The 21,951-nt window shown below is 47.6% G+C and overlaps 1 protein-coding gene across 1 annotated transcript in view; it reads right to left on the reverse strand.

The window, feature by feature from the left end:
• Window positions 1-21,951, reverse strand: part of SNED1 (sushi, nidogen and EGF like domains 1) — a 1,138,259-nt gene that overhangs the window by 200,932 nt on the left and 915,376 nt on the right. Inside the window, exon 28 of the mRNA XM_033958723.1 lies at window positions 4,700-4,816. Within this exon, the coding sequence (XP_033814614.1) occupies window positions 4,700-4,816 (117 nt within the window). The remainder of the gene's footprint in view (window positions 1-4,699; window positions 4,817-21,951) is intronic.

Here is a 21,951-nt window from a genome sequence, read left to right on the forward strand (position 1 = left end):
CTGCTTGTGTGGTATTAGGCTATGTAGTGATCGAAAGAAAAAACCAGACCTTTGCACATTTTTGCCCTTTAGGTGGGTGTATGAGGAGATTCACATTTCCTGCACAGCTAAGTCTGTGTGAAGTTCCCTTGTGCTGTATTTGACATCTAGCAAATGTCTCTGTTTGGAAGGAAAGATCTAAGCTTAAAAATGAAGTGGCCAGAAGTTATGGTAAAAGCAGATAGCTTAGCTGGTTTTAAGAAAGATTTGGACAAATTCCTGGAGGAAAAGTCCATAGTCTGATATTAAGACATAATAATAATAATAACTTTATTTTTCTATACTGCCATAGTCAGATTGACTTCTAGGCGGTTTACATAGAAAGAAGGCTGGACAATCAGCGAATTACACAGTGTGAGAGGAAGAAGTTACATAATAATTAGGGAAGCATAGTGAAGGAATACATGAGAGAAAGAAGTTACATAATACATTGGGGGTGTAAGGGGAAAGAATATCTGAGAGAGGTCATCTAATTAGGCAAGGAATTTGACATGGGGGAAGTGTCTGCTTGCCCTGGATCGGTAGCATGGAATGTTGCTACTCTTTGGGTTTTGACCAGGTACTAGTGACCTGGATTGGCTACCATGAGAATGGGCTACTGGGCATGATGGACCATTGGTCTGACCCAGTTAGGCTATTCTTACGTTATGTTCTCATCTGTAGGGGCCTTTGTTTTCACTTCTTATTTTAATGTATTTTTTTCCTGGGAACTTATCAGTGTTTTTTATAATGGGAACAAAAATGGAAGAGAATTAATGTGTGTGGAATCGGGGGGGGGGGGGGGGTAACTAATTTCTTCAGCTAAATAATTAAATCCACTTCAACCAGACATAGGAGAACTCGCACACCATTCACACACCCTCCAACCAAAAACGTCAAAAGAAAAAACTGTTCAACAACCTCCTAGCCATTCGAGCTGCAACACTCAACCCCCAACTCTACAACCTATTGACCTTGACCACAGACTACAAAACCTTCAAAAAAGAAATAAAAACCCTTCTATTCAAAAAACACATAAAACCGAGCTAACACAATCAGAACTGTCCCAAGCATCACCTGCAACTACTCCATATGTACTTCTCATGTCATGACAATTCAGACATGATTTATGTTGTTATGTTTGGAATAATGGTTACATATATGAGGTTCAATAAAAGAATATTTTCACTCCCTGTTTCTATTCTGACCATTTATACCATTTCATGATTATTACAAAAAATATTTTTTACATGGGGGGTGTCAAAAAATGATGGGCCCCGGGTGCCACATACCCTAGGTACGCCACTGGACCAAGATATTATAAGACAAGGTCTTTAATGGTGGTGATTAAATCTACACTATCAGAAAAAATAACAGTATTCATTACATAGAAACATAGAAACATAGAAAAAAGCGGCAGAAAAGGGCTATAGCCCACCAAGTCTGCCCATTCCAAGTATCCCCTCCCCTGAATTTACTCCCTTAAAGATCCCACGTGAGTATCCCATTTTTTCTTAAAATCCGTCACGCTGTTGGCCTTTATCACCTGAAGTGGGAGTCTGTTCCAATGATCCACTACTCTTTCGGTGAAGAAGTATTTCCTGGAGTCGCCATGAAACTTCCCTCCCCTGATTTTCAGCGGATGCCCTCTGGTGGTCGAGGGTCCCATGAGCCAGAAGATATCATCCTCTGACTCGACGCGTCCCGTGATGTACTTATATGTTTCAATCATATCTCCCCGTTCTCTTCTTTCCTCAAGTGAGTACAGCCACAATTTTTTTAGTCTTTCTTCATATGTGAGATCCTTGAGCCCCAAGACCATCCTGGTGGCCGTTCGCTGAACCGACTCGATCCTCAGCACGTCCTTTCGGTAGTGTGGTCTCCAAAACTGAACACAGTACTCCAAGTGAGGCCTCACCATGGCTCTGTACAACGGCATCATAACTTCAGGTCTCCTGCTGACGAAACCTCTGCGGATACACCCCATCATTTGTCTTGCCCTGGAGGAAGCCTTCTCCACTTGATTGGCAACCTTCATGTCCTCACTAATGATCACCCCTAGGTCGCGTTCCGCCGTGGTCCTAACCAAGGTCTCGCCATTTAGTACATAAGTTCTATGTGGGTTTCTCTTACCCAGGTGCATTATCTTACATTTTTTAGCATTGAAGCCTAGCTGCCAAGTATTTGACCATTGTTTCAGCAGCAGTAGGTCGTGTGCCATATTATCAGGTAATAAGCTTTTGCCTACTATGTTGCAAAGTTTGGCGGCGGCGGCAAACAGTGATACCCCTCCTCTGAGTCCTTGTGCCATATCTCTTATGAATAAGTTAAATAGAATAGGACCCAGGACCGAGCCTTGCGGCACTCCACTGATCACGTCCGATGCTTCGGATGGGGTACTGTTCACCACCACCTTCTGAATTCTACCGCTCAGCCAATCCCCAACCCATGTAGTTAGAGTGTCTCCTAATCCTATCGATTTCAGCTTGTTCAGTAATCTTCGATGAGGGACGCTATCAAATGCTTTACTGAAGTCCAAATATACTACGTCCAGTGACTCTCCGGCGTCCAGTTGTCTAGTAACCCAGTCAAAAAAGCTAATCAGATTAGATTGGCAGGACCTTTTCCAACATGATTGGTACATAGCGATTAAAAAAATATTTATTCATGCATCTTTATAGAATAGTGCTTACTACAATGCACACGTAAATCCAATTTGTTGCCAATTGGCTTATTCCTCAAGTAAACTGCATGCGCCCAAATTTGCACATACAATATTGAGTGTCATATATATAGAATCTGGGTGGAAACTGTAAAAGAAAAAAATTATGAAAGTATAGTATTCACTGAGTAGAGAGTAGAAAGTTGTGCGGGGACAGAAATCTCACCCGTCCCTACCTGTCCCCATGAGGAATCCCACCCGTCCTCACCTGTCCACCTCAGGAATCCCCTCCATCCCCACCCGTCCCCGCGAGGAATCCCCTCTGTCCCCACCCATCCCCCGCGAGGAATCCCCTTCATCCCCGCCCATCCCTATAAACTTCAGAAATAGTTATTTCATTTAATTATGGTACTGAATTAAAGGCTCTGGTAGAGACCCATTTACAAATAATAAAATAGACTTTATTAATTTGGAAATATTAATTGGGAAGAATACATACTTTGTAAACGGGTTTCTACCAGAGCCTCTAATGTAAATATAAAATATAAATACTCAGCTGATGAGAACCCCCAAGCTGTCAGCTGAGGACTTCCTTTGCAGTTGGCTGGGGTCCCTTTTGCCAAGCTTGGCAGGCAGCAGTAGTGTCCCTGAGTCACACATTCTGGCACCTCAGTGGCTCATGGATGCTGCCAGCGACTACTGTGCTTGGTGGAGGGGAGTTCTGGCCATCTCTAGAGGAGGTCCTTTGCTGGTGGTGCTTGGGGATCCCCACCAATCAAAGCAAGGGTCAGCAAGTACTTCAACACTTTAGAAATAAAACCAGAAATGCATTTCCTTTTCTTTTGAACACAATACAAAGACATCTGCTATATACATTTCCCAAAGCTAACATATTTTATCAATAAATTCCGATTTTTACCTTTTATTGTCTGGAGACTTATTTTTCCATAAAGTTGGTCCCAGTTTCTTTTTTCCGCTTTCCCATCTTCTGTAAATTCTTCTGTTGCTGTCCATTGGTTCCTCCTACCATGGTCCAGCATTTATCCCTTTCTCATCTTTCGTGCCTGCCCACCAGCCCCATGCCCACCATTTCTCCTTCTATCACTCCTCTCCAGCACCATGCCACATCTCTCCCTCCTTTACCTTCACCACTATGTCCAACATTCCTTCCTCTTGCATCCATTTCAATCTGTCCCACTGTTCCCTTTCCACCACAATATTTCTCCCTCTCATCTGTACCTCACTCCCTCCCTATGACCAAAAATTCTCCTTTCTTCCATTCCCGTGTACACAACCATCTCTTTCCCTCCCTTCCTCTCTCCCAAGTTCATCCCTTCTGTGTCCAAAAACACATTCCCTCCCCCACCTCAGCATCTCTTTCCCTCCCTTCCTCTCTCCCAAGTTCATGCCTTCTGTGTCCAAAAATGCATTCCCTCCCCCACCTCAGCATCTCTTTCCCTCCCTTCCTCCATCTTATTTCCCAAGTTCATGCCTTATGTCCAAAAACGCACTCCCTCCCCCCTTTTGTGTTCCGCGTTTGCCTCCCAGCCCTCATCTGCAAGCAAATTACCAACAACTTTCTCAGCCAAATAGAGCTCGAGCCACGAGGCTCGTCTTCTATTTCCTGCCTGCACTGCCCCAGCACACATAGCCGACCGGAAGTCTTCCCTGATGTCAGCGCTGACGTCGGAGGGAGGGAGGGAGGGCTTTGCTTAAGCCCTCCCAACAACGTCAGCGCTGACATCGGGGAAGACTTCCGGTCGGCTATGTGTGATACAATATGTAACATAAATTTACCCTTCCCTCTTCCCTCACAATCCATCTTGTAAATTTAAGAGGAAAAAAAAATTAAATAAATAAAATGCATCTAATCTGTACAATACAAAGTATTGTACCGATTAGAGAGTTACTTTTTTCGATGAAGGAAAATTAACCCAAAAACTATGCAGATTACTGAATTTGTTTTTGGAAGGCAGTAAATCTTCCCTCATTGGTTTATATACTATTTCAATCACTTACTGAGCTCACAGTGTCTGCCTTTGAAACCAGGTTGGCAATTGCAGCTGTAGGATTTGCTTTCCATCATGCAGGTACCTCCATTCCTGCAGGGATTCTCAGAACATTCATCAGTGTCATCTGTGTACACAAGAGGCAAGGTTTAATATTAACCCAGCATTTTATAGTTATTCATTTGAAATCATTGTAGATATATTCTACTTTGTCTCAGAGCTTCCTGCAAAATGTCTAAACAATTTATGTATCTTACTAGTACTATTACTAAACCCAGTGTAATAGGAATGGTATGCTGAACAGTGTAGTTACTTACCTGTAACGTAGGTTCTCCGTGGACAGCAGGATAGTCAGCCACATATGGGTGTTGTCCCAACAGCTCCCAATTTGCGGATAAGCTCTCCAATAGCTCAGAGAGATTTTTTTTTTCCTCTCTCTGAGCACGTGCAGTGTCCGGGCCCCACTGGGCATGCCCGAGCCCTACCCATTTCCCCCTGCTTCCCCCTAATCCCTAGGATGTTCCTAGCTGTGGCTGGGTCGGCCGTATGGGGAGGCGGGTGAGTTGTGTGGCTGACTATCCTGCTGTCCACGGAGAACCTATGTTACAGGTAAGTAACTACACTTTCTCCTAGGACAAGCAGGATGAGTCAGCCACATATGGGTGATTCCCTAGCCGAGGGATGTACCAACTGGACCTGCGTCTTAGTGCTCTGTGCATCCCTCGCCTGGCTGTGGAGGCCAAGCCGGGAAGGGTAATCAGGCGAAGCAGGTGAAGTTGAGGAAACAAGGTTTTAGATAAAGTGCTGTGTTAACTGAGCAATAATACTCACAGAACAGTGAACTGGTCAATGACAATCAATGAACAGTGAGAAACCAACTGGTCAACAGTGACAATTCGTACTTGCATGTGAGAATTCATACTTGCCTATTCCACATTCAGATTAGACAGGAGTGCTGGAAGACCTACTTAACTCACAGAACAGTGAAACTGGTCAATGACAATCAATGAACAGTGAGAAACCAACTGGTCAACAGTGACAATTCGTACTTGCATGTGAGAATTCATACTTGCCTATTTCACATTCAGTCTAGACAGGAGTGCTGGAAGACCTACTTAATCAATATCTATAACACCCTACTTAATCAGTGTTTGTCGATATTTATAACACCCTACTTGATCAGTGTTTGTCGATATTTATAACACCCTACTTGATCAGTGTTCGTCAAGGCTGTGCTAGTGGTTGCTGTCCCTCCCGGGAGGGAAGAGCCACTTCCAAGACTGCTCGTCCGAATGCATTTGGAGCGTGGAATGCTATGTCGAGGCAGTAGTGCTTGGTGAAGGTGTGCATGGAGGACCAAGTGGCTGCATCGCAGATGTCCCCTATTGGTGTGTGATGCAGATGAGCCGTTGTGGTGGCTATGGCTCTGCGCTGGTGGGCGTGGGCTCCCACCTGCCGTTGACGCTGCGCTTTTCTATAGGTGAAGGGGATGCACTTGTATATCCAGCGCGAGCGCCTGCGTTTGGTGGCCGGAAGTTCTGGTCTGTTTTGGTCGTAGGAGATGAACAATTGAGGCTTGTCTAATCTGCTGTATAGTCAGGGCCCGCACACAGTCCAGGAGGTGTTGCTGAGGTGGCTGTGTGCCTACCTGTGGGGAGATGTAGAGTGCCGGGAGGCACACTGAAGCCACCTTCGGCAAGAATCGGGGGTGGGTTCTGGGTACCACCCTGTTCTCATGGAGGAGTGTGTCGGCCGACATGATGGTCAGGGTTTTCCCGGCCAGGAATACGGGATCTGCCTCCCCAAAAGATTTGAAGGGGTCGAGGTGAGCTGATGCGGCACCAAGTTGAGGTCCCATCCGGGCGGTGGTGGTCTGACCGGTGGGTGCAGATCAGACAGTCCCTTCATGAAATTTTGTGATTACTGGATGCCTCGACACTGGTTTATTGTCTAGGCCAGTGTGGTATGCCGCGATTGCACTTAAGTGGACCTTGATGGAAGTGGGTTTTAGGTCCCACTGAGATAAGCTCAGTATGTACTGCAGGAAGTATCAAAAAGAATGTCACCGTGTGGTACGAAAAGCCAAAAGAGAGTATGAAGAGAGACTAGCCAGGGAAGCACGAAATTTCAAACCGTTCTTTAGATATGTTAAAGGGAAACAGCCGGCTAGGGAGGAGGTGGGACCACTGGATGACGGAGACAGGAAGGGAGCGGTGAAGAAAGAGAAAGAGGTCGCAGAAAGACTTAACATGTTCTTTTCATCTGTATTCACAAACGAAGACACAACCAACATACCGGAACCTGAGCAATTCTTCAATGGAAATCAAGCACAAAAGTTAACATCCATAGAAGTGAGCCTTGATGATGTGCGCAGACAGATAGAAAAACTAAAAACTGACAAATCCCCGGGTCCGGATGGAATCCATCCAAGGGTGCTGAAGGAACTAAAAGAGGAAATAGCGGAACTACTACAACAAATTTGCAACCTGTCTCTGACAACAGGTGTGATTCCAGAGGATTGGAAGATAGCCAACGTTACGCCCATCTTTAAAAAGGGATCAAGAGGAGACCCGGGAAACTACAGACCGGTGAGTCTGACCTCTGTTCCGGGGAAAATGGCGGAAGCACTAATAAAAGAAAAAATTGATGAACATTTTGAAAAACACGAACTTCTGATAACCAGCCAACATGGTTTCTGCAGGGGTAGATCGTGTCTGACAAACTTATTGCACTTCTTCGAGGGAATTAACAAACAGATGGACAAAGGAGACCCCATAGACATCATATACCTAGATTTCCAGAAAGCCTTTGACAAGGTGTAATGTAATGTAATTTATTTCTTATATACCGCTAAATTCCGTTAGGATTCTAAGCGGTTTACAGAAAATAGACAATAGGGTGCATTAAAATTATAAGTAAGATAGGTACTTAGAAATTCCCTTACTGTCCCGAAGGCTCACAATCTAACTAAAGTACCTGGGAAAATGACAATTAGTAGAGTAATGAAGAAATAAAAATAGAGATAGATGAGAAAAATAAGAAAATAAACATTCCAATAAGACTACAATGATCTAAAGGACTTTGAAAGGTTGAAAAGAGGGGAGATAGGAAATAGAAGCAGAAGGGAGAACCGTTGAAACTATAGAATTCTGGGGAAATTTAAATGAAATTTAAATAATAAAATAAAAACAAAAACAAGTGGCAAAACAATGAATGAGATTTAAAATATATCATAAACTAAAAAGAAAGTGAAAAATAAAAAACAAAAACAGTCAAGACTGAAGTCCAGCTTGAAATGACTTCACTGCTTTGGCTGCCAAACTTCTCCAGATGTCATCCGATCCTTGTCAGCAAACCGGAAGCCCCAAATCCAGTGTCTCTGGTCATCAACTCGTCTAAAACATTCACACTCGCCTCCTGCATGCCAAATTCGCTGAATCTGTCTCCTTTGTGGACAGGCACCGCCCGCGCCTCTCTGACCGTTTGCGGCGCCTCGATGACAGTGCCGTCCGGACCAACCATGGCCTCCCGATGGCGGTGGTGGTCGTGGGGGTCGCTCCTATTCATGGCCGAAGCTAGCGGAGTGTTCCCGGCTGCTACTGGGGGGCGGAGCTTGCACTCACGCCGAGCCCCGGAGGAAGAGAGGTGGCCTGGGAGCCCTGGAGATGTTAGCTGCGGTGAGAGCAGGCAAAAGGCAAAAGGTGCCTCATGAACGTCTACTCCGGAAACTGAAGAACCATGGGGTGGACGGAGCCGTGCATAGATGGATCAGAAACTGGTTAGCGGGTAAGAAACAGAGGGTAGGGGTGAAGGGACACTACTCAGACTGGAGGAAAGTCACGAGTGGTGTCCCGCAGGGCTCAGTGCTCGGGCCACTGCTATTTAATATATTCATAAATGATCTAGAAACAGGAACAAAGAGTGAGATAATAAAATTTGCGGACGACACCAAACTATTTAGTGGAGCTTGGACAAAGGAAGACTGTGAAAAATTGCAAAGGGACTTGGACAAATTGGGAGAATGGGCAGAGAGATGGCAGATGAAGTTCAATGTTGAGAAATGTAAAGTATTGAATGTGGGAATCAGAAACCCGAGGCACAGCTATACGATGGGAGGGATGTTATTGAATGAGAGTACCCAAGAAAGGGACTTGGGGGTAATAGTGGACATGACAATGAAGCCGACGGCACAGTGCGCAGCGGCCGCCAAGAGAGCGAATAAAATGCTGGGGATAATCAAGAAGGGTATTACAACAAGAACGAAAGAAGTTATCCTGCCGCTGTACCGGGCAATGGTGCGTCCGCATCTTGAGTACTGCGTCCAGTATTGGTCACCATACCTTAAGAAGGATATGGTGTTACTCGAGAGAGTTCAGAGGAGAGCGACACGACTGATTAAGGGGATGGAAAACCTTTCATACGCTGAGAGATTGGAGAAACTGGGTCTCTTTTCCCTGGAGAAGAGAAGACTTAGAGGGGATATGATAGAGACTTACAAGATCATGAAGGGCATAGAGAGAGTAGAGAGGGACAGATTCTTCAAACTTTCAGAACATAAAAAAACAAGAGGGCATTCGGAAAAGTTGAAAGGGGACAGATTCAAAACAAATGCTAGGAAGTTCTTCTTTACCCAACGTGTGGTGGACACCTGGAATGCGCTTCCAGAGGACATTATAGGGCAGCGAACGGTACTGGGGTTTAAGAAAGGATTGGACAATTTCCTGCTGGAAAAGGGGATAGAGGGGTATAGATAAAAGATTACTGCACAGGTCCTGGACCTGATGGGCCGTTGCGTGAGCGGACCGCTGGGCGCGATGGACCTTAGGTCTGACCCAGCGGAGGCATTTCTTATGTTCTTATGTTCTTATGTTCTTATGTCCGGTATGGGGCAGTTGTAGGGGTCTCGCTGCGTGTCTGTGCACCGGTAGCGGAACCTTCTCCATTTCAATCCCATAGCGTTTTCTGGTTGAAGATCTTCTGGCTGCCATAAGTGTGTGCTCCACGTCTTGTGGTAGGTTCATCCTCTCATCATCCATGCGGTCAGGGCTAAGGAACGCAGGTCGTGGTGGAGGGTAAGGTTCCCGCGTTGTGTTATGAGAACTGCACTGATCGGAAGGGGGGAGAGGTGGGTGAACTGCTATCCCTTGCCGGAACGGGAACCATGGTTGCAGGGGCCCGGACAGGGCAATCATGATCACCGTTGCTCTGTCCTGAAGGATCTTCTGCAGGACTTAGGGTATGGCGGGGAGGCGTATAAGAGTCCATGGTTCCAATTCACAGACAGACCGTCGGGGCTGAGACGGTGATGGGTTGATCTCTTTGCGCAAAAGGTCTAGTATTTTGAGTTCGGTTTGGTTGCAAACAGGTCGATGCTCGGTGTGCCCCAGGTGCTAAAGATCTTCGTCGCCGCTGGGTTGAGACACCACTCATCGGGATCCAGCTGGTGGCTGAGGCTTTCTGCCAGGTCGTTCTGCTCCCCCGGGAGGTAAGTTGCCTGGATGGGGCATTGAATGGAGTTGGTGAACTCCCACATGCGGCAAGCTTCTTTGCATAGCGAGGCTGACCCTGTCCCTCCCTGCTTGTTGATATAATGCATGGCCACCTGGTTTTCTGTTTGAGTGAGGACTGCCCTGCCTGTCACCCATTGTTTGAAGGTTTCGAGGGCATTCCCTATGACCCTGAGCTCCAGTAGGTAGATATGGAGTGAGGACGCCTGTGCGAGGATCGAGAAGGTATGTCCCCCCCTCCATGTTTGGAGGCATCCATGGTGGCCACAGCTGGTGAGGTGGTGGTCTGGTTTCCCTTTTGCTAAGTTATCTTGGGCCGTTCACCAGTGAAGCGTCTTGTGTATGGGCTGGCAAATGGGTATCTGGGTGGTCAGAGGTTGGGTACACTGGTCCCAGTGACGTCTGAGGTGCCCTTTCAAGGATCTCATTTGTAGTCTGGTGTGCTGGACAACAAAGACCGCAGCCAAGACACAGGAGGGAGTGTGCTGACGATGAGCTGCTGGCAGGGATGCACTGGGCCAGGGATGTCATGGCGTCGATCTGGTAGTCCTGAAGGACAGCCTTGGTCTGTGTGGTATCGATGACTGCCCAGATGAACGATGTCCCCTGGGGGGGTGTCAGGTGGGATTTCATGTAGTTGATGAGGAACCCCAGTTCTTGGAGGAGGGTTATGGTGGTTGTCGGGTCTGCCAGTTGTCGAGATAAGATAGGACGCACACCCCTTGAAGGCGAGGAAGTGCCACTGCCACGCACTTTGTTAATGCTCTTGGAGCCATTGAGAGTCCAAGGGGTAGGACCTTGTATTGGAGGTGTCTGTTTTGGCTTTAGAAGCGATGATGCCTCCCGTGGGCTGGGTGCATGGGCACGTGAGTGTATGCATCATGTAAGTCCAGGGATACTAGCCAATACTCGGGCTGTAACAGGGCCAAGACTGTACCCAGAGAGTGCCTCTGGACCTTGTGTATGCACCTGTTGAGCTTGCAGAGATCCAGGATCGAGCGTTGTCCTTGTCCATGGGGACGCGGGGGTTCCTGGAGTAGAAACCCCTTGGTGATCTCCTCTGTTCGTCACCGCCTCTATTGATTCTGCCGAAGCAGTTCCTTTCCTTGCTGCAGGAAAATTGGGTCGTCAGATGGAGGGTGCCCCACCCATTCGGGGGGGGGGGGGGGGGCGGGAGTGGAGACGAATTCGGAATCCCTGCTTGATGATGCTGAGGGCCCACTGGTCGATGGTGATCCTGGGCCAAGCCTTCGCAGACAATCTGATCCTGATGGGCCGGAGGGTGGTCAAGGTTCTGTTTTTGTTTTGGGGAGAGGGCTGCCCTTGGATGCCCCTGCCCCTCGGGCGGTGCTTGTTTGCGTAGCAGTTATGTTACTGTTGCGAGCGCTGGGGCACAGACTGCTGCCAGTGTGGACTGGCTCGGTTGTGAGCTGGAGTCCCTATTTTATTTTATTTATTTATTTAACAGGAAGGGAGCCAGGGCGCGAGAGACCACTGCACGGCCGCGTGGGGAGGCAGCGGAGGCAGGAGAGAGCAGCCAGTGGGAGAAGCCGGAGTTTTTTCTTTTTCCTTAACAGGGTCAGCGGCGGCAGAGAGGAGCGGGTAGCGGCGAGAGGAAGCTCCGCCCACCCCCTCCAAGTCATCAGCGTCATCGCCCCGACTCCCCCTTAACAGGAAGGGAGCAAATGGCGTGCAGCCGTTCGGCGCGCGGCAAAAGCTCGCCTTAGCGAGAGCGCCTTTGCGAAGGGCCTTGAGAAGGGTCGAGCAAAGACAGCCAAGGACTCCAGAACACCAGAAGCGAGCACGTATGGAGGGAGAGCACACGCACAAGAAGAAAACACACAATAAGACACACACAAGACAGGAAAGGATAAAGAAGCAGCAGGCTCCGGGGACAAGAAAGAGGCCCAAGGGAGGATAACAGACCCACCAAGACAAAAAGCGGCAGAAGAAGTAGACAGGAAAGAGCCAAGCACAGGAGAGAGCACAGCGCCCGCACACATAAAGACATAAGACAAGGGAGAGGACATCTAGTGGACTCCGAAGAAAGAGAAATGGAAGCAGCAGGAACCCAGAGGAGCTTCCCAGTGTACTGCACAGAGTGTCATATGTATGACTACCTTCCCTCGGGAAGGCAGGCATACATATGTAGTCGGTGTCAGGAACTGGAAAGCCTGAAGAAGGAAGTTGGTCGACTGCGATGCAGGGTTCAAGAGCTGGAGGGACTCCACATCTCAGAAGCACCTTTCAAGACAACTGAAGACCCCGCAGGAGAAAGCCACATCGAGGAGCAAGTAAGGGAGCTCGAAAGATTCATCGAGGAGGCCTACAGGCAGGTAGAAGAGCAGGATCATCAGCAGCGCTGGAGCGAGGAAGCTACGGCTACACAAGATGGAGGACATGGGCCAACAGATGGAAGACAGGGGCCAACGGACGCCGAGGATGAAGGATCACATGGAAGATTCGTGCAAGCAGAGAGGGCGAAGACTGGCGGGTACCCCGGAAGAGAAGGACTGAACCACACCGAGGATAGACTTGAGACCAGTGAGGAAGCTGAAAAAGGGGAAATCTGCAGTCGTCGTGGGAGACTCAATCCTGAGAGAAGTGGACAGTCACGTAGCAGGAGGGAGAGAGGATCGGCTAGTGACCTGTCTCCCAGGAGCAAGAACGAAGGACATCACCGACAGAATCGAGAGGATCCTGGACGGCGCAGAAACAGAAGAGACAGCAGTGATAATCCACGTGGGAACAAATGATGTCAACAGGAGAAATTACAGCAGGACTACGCTAATTGAACAGTTCAAGATCCTAGGAAGGAAACTGAAGCTGAGGACACAGAAGATAGCATTCTCAGAGATTCTGCCAGTACCAAGGGCAGACGTGAAGAGGCAGACTGAGCTACAAGCAATAAACGCATGGTTGAGGAAATGGTGCGAAGAAGAAGGATTCCTTTTTGTAAGGAACTGGAGAACTTTTTGGGGGAAGAACAAGCTCTTCAGGAGGGACGGACTACACCTGAGCAAGGCAGGAACGAGACTGCTAGCAAACAACGTCAAGAGAGGAATTGAGCAGGCTTTAAACTGAGAAGAAGGGGAAAGCCGATAGTCGACCTGACGTCGATGGTTCGGACAAGAGTATCCAAAGAAGATACTGAGCGGGAAAAATGCTGGGAACAGGCAAGAGATGAACAACAGAAGCTGTTGACCAACAAAAAGGGCAAACAGATAAAATTAGAGGAACAGGAGAGATCAGGAAATCAGGTTGCAGACGAAAAAGATACACCAAAAAATGAGGAAGAAAGGAACAGAAAATATACACCAAAAAATGAGGAAGAAAGGAACAGAAATGAGGGACTGGCAGCCCAAATAAGGGATGGTAAGAGGAGCAAAACACATGTAAAACCAGCAGAGAAAAGAAAAGACCAGGACTTAAATTGCTTGTACGCTAATGCAAGGAGCCTAAAGTCCAAAATGGGAGAATTAGAAGCCATAGCAAAAAATGAAAACCTAGACATCATTGGAATCACGGAAACATGGTGGAACGAGGATAACCAATGGGATGTAGTGCTGCCAGGGTACAAACTCTATAGAAGAGACAGGACCCACAAGAAGGGTGGAGGAATAGCACTATACATAAAAGACACCATTCCCTCGTCCGGTGTGGATATAGAACCAAAGGTGGAAGGACTGGAGTCATTATGGGTCAAATTACCAGGAAAAAGTGGCCTTGACATAAGATTGGGTCTATACTATCGTCCACCTGGACAAACGGAAACAAACGACAAAGATCTGGCAGCAGAATTGAGGCGGGAAGGCAACAACAGGAATGTGACAGTAATGGGAGATTTTAACTACCCCGGGATAAACTGGAATATTGGAAACTCAAACTGTGCGAGGGAAACAGAATTCTTAGAGGCTGTGAGGGACTGCTTTATGGATCAGCTTGTCAAGGAACCAACAAGAGGATATGCCACTCTTGACCTAATCCTCAACGGAATAGGGGGACCTGCAAAAGAAGTGGAAGTAGTAGGACCACTAGGAAACAGCGATCACAACATGATCCAGTACAAATTAGGAGTAGGTACAGCAAAAGGGAAGAGAACCACAGTGACAACGTTCAACTTCAAGAAAGGGAACTATGATGCTATGAGAGCAATGGTAAGAAAAAAACTTAGAAACAGATCAAGGAAAACAGAAACTGTAGACCAAGCCTGTTCTCTATTCAAGGGCACAGTGCAAGAAGCACAACATATGTACATTCCCAGATTTAGAAAAGGGTGCAAAAAAAACCGAACAAAAGACCCCGCATGGATAAACAATGAGGTGAAGAAAGCGATAGGAGAAAAGAAAAAATCATTCCGGAATTGGAAAAAGGACCAAACTGGGGAAAACTTGAATGAACACAGGAAACTCCAAAGAGAATGTCATCAAGTGGTTAGGAGAGCGAAAAGAGAATACGAAGAGAGGCTGGCCAGGGAGGCAAAAAACTTTAAATCATTCTTCAGATATGTTAAGGGGAAGAAACCGGCGAGGGAGGAAGTAGGACCGTTGGATGATGGAGACAAAAAGGGAGTGATAAAGGAGCAAAAAGAGGTAGCCGACAGGTTAAACAAATTCTTCACAAGCGAGGACACATCCAGTGTACCGGAACCCGACGTGATCTTCCATGGTGATCAAGAAGAAAAACTGTCAGCAATAGAGGTGAGCCATGAGGATGTCCTCCAACAGATAGATAGATTGAAAAGCGACAAATCACCAGGCCCGGATGGAATCCACCCTAGGGTACTAAAAGAACTAAGAAATGAGATAGCGGGAATACTCCAACGAGTTTGCAACCTATCCTTGAAAACTGGAGAGATTCCGGAGGACTGGAAGATAGCAAATGTTACACCTATCTTTAAAAAGGAGTCAAGAGGAGAACCGGGAAACTATAGACCGGTAAGTTTGACATCGGTTCCAGGCAAGATGGTAGAAGCACTGATAAAGGACAGCATCTGTGAGCATATCGAAAAAAATGGGCTGATGAAAGCGAGCCAACATGGCTTCTGCAAGGGAAGATCGTGCCAAACAAACTTACTGCACTTCTTTGAGGGGGTAAACAGCCAGTTGGACAGAGGGGAACCTGTAGACATCATTTACCTTGACTTCCAAAAGGCCTTTGACAAGGTACCCCATGAGCGGCTACTTAGGAAGCTGTGGAACCACGGGGTGGAAGGGGACGTACACAGATGGGTCAAACACTGGTTGGCAGGCAGGAGACAGAGGGTTGGAGTGAAGGGTCACTACTCGGGCTGGAGGAAAGTCATGAGCGGAGTTCCGCAGGGGTCTGTACTTGGACCGCTGCTGTTCAATGTATTTACTAATGACCTGGAAACGGGGACGAAATGTGAAGTTATAAAATTTGCGGATGACACTAAACTCTGTAGAAGGGTTAGAACTATGGAAGAGTGTGAGGACCTACAAAGGGACCTAAACAAATTGGAGGAGTGGGCGAATAAATGGCAGATGAAATTCAATGTAGGGAAATGCAAGGTCATGCATATAGGGAGAAAGAACCCGATGCTCAGCTACCAAATGGGGGATTAGTATTAGAGGGAAGTAACCTTGAAAGAGATTTGGGTGTACTGGTGGATACAACAATGAAGTCAACGGCGCAATGCGCAGCAGCCGCGAAGAAGGCAAACAGAATGTTGGGTATTATTAAAAATGGTATTATGACCAGAACAAAAGAAGTCATCCTGCCATTGTATCGGGCAATGGTGCACCCGCACCTGGAGTACTGTGTTCAGTATTGGTCACCGTACCTTAAGAAGGATATGGCAATACTTGAGAGGGTCCAGAGGAGAGCGACACGAATGATTAAGGGCATGGAAAACCATTCATACACTGAAAGATTGGAGAGGCTGGAGCTCTTCTCCCTGGAAAAGCGGAGACTCAGAGGAGACATGATAGAGACCTACAAGATCATGAAGGGCATAGAGAAAGAGAAAAATAGATTCTTCAAATTTTCAAAACATATAAGAACAAGAGGGCATTCGGAAAAATTGGAAGGGGATAGATTCAGAACAAATGCTAGGAAGTTTTTCTTTACTCAGCGGGTGGTGGACACCTGGAATGCGCTTCCAGATGACGTAATAGGACATAGTACGGTACTGGAGTTCAAGAAAGGATTGGACAATTTCCTGCTGAAGAAAGGAATAGAGGGGTATAGATAGGGGGCTACTGCGCAGGTCCTGGACCTGTTGGGCCACCGCGTGAACGGACTGCTGGGCACGATGGACCTCGGGTCTGACTCAGTGGAGGCATTGCTTATGTTCTTATGTTCTTATTTTCTCTCACTGGCCTCCTGATAAAGCTGTATCTGGAACTGGAGCGCAGCAATTCATGCGCTCAGCATTGCGCCCTTGAAGGTCTTTTTCCCCGTGGAATCCAGGGTTTTTCAGGTCGTTGGAGGGGGGGGTCGTGCTGCCCTGTTTCTCTTAAGCGCCAAGGCTACCGCAATGTCCATGTATGGCTGCTGCGGGTTGTCGAATCTCTGGGCTGGAAAGATCTGGTACTTCAATCCCAGTCTCCTTGATGTTGGTTGCCCTGAAGAGGGAGTCAGACAAATCTTGTCTCTGCAGTCCAGGATGTTCTTGTGGACTGGAATCGCCACTGCCTGCGTGAAGTACTGGTACTGGTAGTTCAGGCCTTGTAGTACTCTGTCTTGGGTAATTGTCCACCCATGTGGATCTTGAGAAAGGCTGTGAGTTTCTGGAGGGACTTGGGGTGAGTCCTCGTTTGTGGGTTTTTTTTTTTTTTTGTTGTTGTTGTTAGTTATTTATTTATTTATTTTTGTGGGTGGTGACTCGGGGCGTGGCTGGAGGCTGGTGTGTTGCTTGTTCCTCCGTTGCTTGGGTGCATGGCATGCCGCTGGAACGCGCCATGTTGTGCGTGGCTCCCTCTAAAGGGGGGCATTGGGGGAAGTGTTGCCCGCTGAGAGAGGAGTGGGTCAGCAGGAGGATTAACTGTTGCTGCTGGTCCCACCCCTGGTGGTTCGCAGGTTCATGTGCTGCTCCACTTGACTAGTTGGGTGGCTCCATGTACCCCACCGACATTCTCTGTCCTTCTTGAGAGGGGGGGGAGAGTCTGCAGAGAGGAGGCAGGATGCACCCCTTCATCTGTGCCAGTGCTCCTGGCTGCGTTTCCCACTGTGCCTGGAGGCAGAGAAAGAGGAGTGATAATGGCTCTTGAGTGGGCTTCTCCTGCTGTACTGCCTATTGTATATTAAACTGTACAGCGCTGCATATGCCTTTCAGTGCTATAGAAATCATAAATAGTAGCAGAGTCCCTCATGCTGGCTGGAAAAGCACTGTCTGCCTAGGCATCTGAAGTGCAGTGAACTGCTCTTTAGGCTGAGGAGTTTCAAACCCCCACCTTTGGAGAGGCGTGGTCTGACATGCCACATCACTGATGATATCAGCACCATGCTGTGAAAGGCAGACTCCTTGTTCCCGACATGAGAGGGGGATGGGGTGGGATAGGTGTGAACTGCACACTCTGCAGGACCCCAAGAGGGAAAGAAGCAGCGAGTTGGGGGTTTTTTTCCCAGCATGTCCTCTACAAGCTGAACTCTGGGGCAGCATGTCTCCTGCTGGTGGGAGAGGTCTGCAGGTCCCCTCCGAGGGAAAGAAGCATGGGAGTTTCTTTCTCCTTAAATTCAGATTGGAAGGAGGGTGGGGCAGAGCCCTCGGGGCTGCAAAAAATTATCAGAGGTTTTCCCAAAAACAAGCAGATAGGACTTACCTTTGGGGCTGGAGGGGGAACCCCAATCGGCTCCCTGCAGAGGCTGGCTGTATGTGGCAGCATGCAGTCTGGAGGGCGAAAACCCCAATCTGCTGATTGCAGAGGCTGGCTTTACACAGCAGCATGCAAAAACTACGGGGGAGATCTCTCAGTCTGGAGGGCGAAAACCCCGATCTGCTGACCGCAGAGGCTGGCTTTACGCGGCAGCATGCAGTGACTCCTGGAGAGATCTCTCGGTCTGGTGAAACTCCTATCGGCTGCCCTGCAGAGGCTGGCTGTAAGCGGCAACATGCAGGGACTCCGGGAGATATTTCTCTACCGGGCCGAGTGCAGGCGGGGGGATTAGCTGAGCCAGGGCATCCTGGAGGCTCCTTGCCGCTGTAGCTTGTGGGTCCCCCGCTGCTGCATTCTGATGAGGATGGCTGCTGGAGGAAGATTCTCGGGCCTCATTTCTCTTCATGAAGTCTCTCAGTGCCCTCTTCCTTAGCTTGCATGCACGTGGCGACATGTGCGCACAATGCAAGCAATACGGAAACCTCGAGCGCCGGATCCAATCAGTGGGCGCACAATTCATGAGGATCCAGTGTATTCATCCTTCTCCTGCATCCTAGTCATTTCTTTAGATGATTCAGGCATCTTCAAGGTGATGAGTCGAAAGTTGTAATGGAGAGCTGTAGAAAATCCGACCGATGGGAACGGGCGGAAACTAAAGACTGGGGATTAGGGGGAAGCAGGGGGAAATGGGTAGGGCTCGGGCATGCCCAGTGGGGCCCGGGCATTGCACGTGCTCAGAGAGAGGAAAAAAAAAAAAAATCTCTCTGAGCTATTGGAGAGCTTATCCGCAAATTGGGAGATGTTGGGACAACACCCATATGTGGCTGACTGATCCTGCTTGTCCTAAGAGAACATAGGGTTGTCCATGCCTGCTCACAAGCATTCTGCACAAGATGTCAATCACAGCTTTTCAGCTTCTCCTCCATCTCCCCGTTTTCTGCAGCCCCATTCAGTTTTTCTTTTTGCTGGCAGGAATGAAGGTGTTGTTTGATCTGCTCCTTTTATTTCTTTATTTTTGCTGTCTTTTTTCGTTATTTGTGCTTTTTACACAGCGCCAGGATCGGCTGTGCCTGCTTGGAGAGCAGCTTCAGGTATATCCTTTGGGGATCTGTTCTGCCTGCTTTTTGAATATTTGTGGATCTCAGGGTTCCGGGCCCTCATCATTTACTTGCTTCCTTGACTTGGTCAGGAGCTTGAATGTAGGCTGTTAGGTAACAATAGTGTCGCACTCACAGTGCAAGCTAAAGTTTTGTCCTCCTTCTCTTTTTAGAAGTCCTGCAACTTGGGGGGGGGGGGAGGTTCAGTCTGACTGGCAGCCAGAAGATCTTGGTGGATTGAGGCAGAAAATCCCTCCAAATTCAGCTACTCTCTCAATTATCCCCCCACATGGTCTATGAGTGCAGGCTGTAACAACTAAGGGGTAAAATTGGGGGAGGGGGGTCTGAAAAACTATGATTTGACTGTTTCTATAGATAGACTCTTGTTCCACCCTCTAAAATCCTATTTTAGAGGGGGGAACAAGCATTAGGGTTGGCCCTAAAGCATTTTAAATCCATTTTTTGACGCTGAAACGCTGTCACTGTGGCCATCTTGGATTTTCTAATTTTTTTTCTAAGTTCCCAAACTTTCTCGTTTTGCCTCTAAATTGATAGGGATGGAGTCCTCAAACCCTAATACCCCTATATATATTATTTGTCCTGGATGGGTGACTGAAGAGCACCTGTGTGCCACAGGAAGGAGGGGGCGGAAGCTTCAGGCTTAGGCCCTATACAGACCTCTAGGGCTGGAGAAAGGCAGATGGGTTCATCAGGGGGAATTAGACACCTTCCGGGAACCTGGTACAGCACCTCTGTACATTATATGGGCATAGAAGCTTTGCAGCACATGAAAAGGCATCTCCACCCTAAAGGACAAGGAGACTTGCCCTCTCAGGCCTTTACCTCAGAGTTTATTAATCTTCTCTGGCAGGCTTATGCACAAGGCAGAAATCCACCTGTCCAGTCTGCAAATGGACCAGCGCACAGACCTCACTGGAGTCTGAGTGCTTCCTTTCTAAAAGCGGAGACTATTCTGGACTGTGATGGTCCATTATACAGGGACTCGGAAGATAAGGGGTCAGATCTGATCCCTTTATTGTCCCATAGTGAGGCTTCCCTAATGGGTGACACAGCCTCCCATTTAAAGGACCAAGAGTCTTTAAATGGCTATGAATCAGGGAGAAGATTCCTCTGTCTGCCAACTTTTTAGGTCCTTGGCCCTAATGGAGATCATTACCAAGTTGCTCTGAGAACTGAAAATAGACCGTTCACAAACCCTGACTTCAGTGTTCTTTTCTGAGCAGGGTTCGGGCTCAACCCACATCTTTATTGTGTCACCCAGACATGAGGGTCTTAATCATATAGCCTTGGTAGACCCCTAAAGGCTCCTTGTGAGTGGCTAAAACCATGACTAAACTGTATTCCATGGATCAGGAATTCCAGCAAATGTCTGCTATGCCAAAAGTGGACTCCATGGTAACCCAAGTGACCAAATGAATTTCCCTATTCAGTGAGGGAGGGGTAATTTTAAAAGATCTGCAGGACCGCTGAGTGGATATGGTCCTCAGGAGGCAGTTTGAGGCTTTGACTTTAGGGGGTCAAAGCTCCAGCCATAGCCTCCTTCGTGGCATGCAGCTCGCACACTAGACTAAGAAACCAGAGCCTGACAGACTCTGAGCCCCTGCCTCAGGTTTTGCTGGCAGGAATAGACTTTGGAATTCCCTTCCATGAATTTAGTGCATTGAAGCCAATCTAACCAAGTTTAAAAGCACCCTCAAAATTAACTTTGAAATAGCTTTCAGTTCTAACCTCTAGACTAAAGTATCTGGAGGATGCAGATTAGCACCTGATTCTATAGAATACTCTCACTTTGTACTGTGCTTATCTCATACTTGATTATGGAAGCATACAGCTTAGCAGACCTTATTTTACTGCTGCTGCCTGGGTTTGCCCAGCCTATTTTTGTGCTTTATCAGCCCTGCTCTAGTTTTTTAGGACCTTCCAGCTAATCTGAGTGTGAGAAGGAAAAATGAGCAATTGGGAGTAGGGAGAAACAGTTTGGGCTCCTTTTACAAAGGTGCGTTAGGGCCTTAACGCGCAGAATAGTGCGTGTGCTAGCCGCTACCGCATCCTTTTAAGCAAGCGGTAATTTTTCGAGTAGCGCACACTAATCTTGTGTGTGCGCTAAAAACGCTAGCGCACATTAGTAAAAGGAGCCCTTTGTCTCTCTTTGGTTAATAGCTTTGTGGAAGCTGGTAGAAAGTTTCTCTGTGCAGCTGGTTACCTCTATACATATAGCTCTGGGGTTCAGTGTCCCAGAATCCTAAATGTACTGGTAAAAGGGGAATTTCCATTTGTCCTATTTACCCTCTTTTTAACGGATAGTTTTCTTCTGTCCTGCCTCCTGTGCACATAACCAGCCATAGGGTACCATAGGAGGCCAGGGGTTACACAAATGGTACTTATACAAGGTACATGAATGTACTGTACACCACCATTGTCTTGACTTTCTATCATCTCGAGCTATCTTCGACCTGCTTAAACAGGACATTTGCCTTCTTCATTCTATAGAAACTGCCCTTGCTAGAGTCTCCAACAGCCTTCTCTTGGCCAAATCTAAAGGCCTCTACTCTGTCCTCATCCTTCTTGACCTCTCTGTGACCTGTGACATAAGAACATAAGCAATGTCTCCGCTGGGTCAGACCTGTGGTCCATCGTGCTCAGCAGCCCGCTCATGCGGCGGCCCAACAAGTCCAGGACCTGTGCAGTAATCCTCTATCTATACCCTTCTATCCCCTTTTTCAGCAGGAAATTGTCCAATCTTTTCTTAAACCCTGGTACCGTACTCTGCCCTATTACATCCTCTAGAAGCACGTAAAG

Source organism: Geotrypetes seraphini, chromosome 9 (genome assembly GCF_902459505.1).
Source record: "Geotrypetes seraphini chromosome 9, aGeoSer1.1, whole genome shotgun sequence".
In the NCBI taxonomy this organism is placed as follows: Eukaryota; Metazoa; Chordata; class Amphibia; order Gymnophiona; family Dermophiidae; genus Geotrypetes; species Geotrypetes seraphini.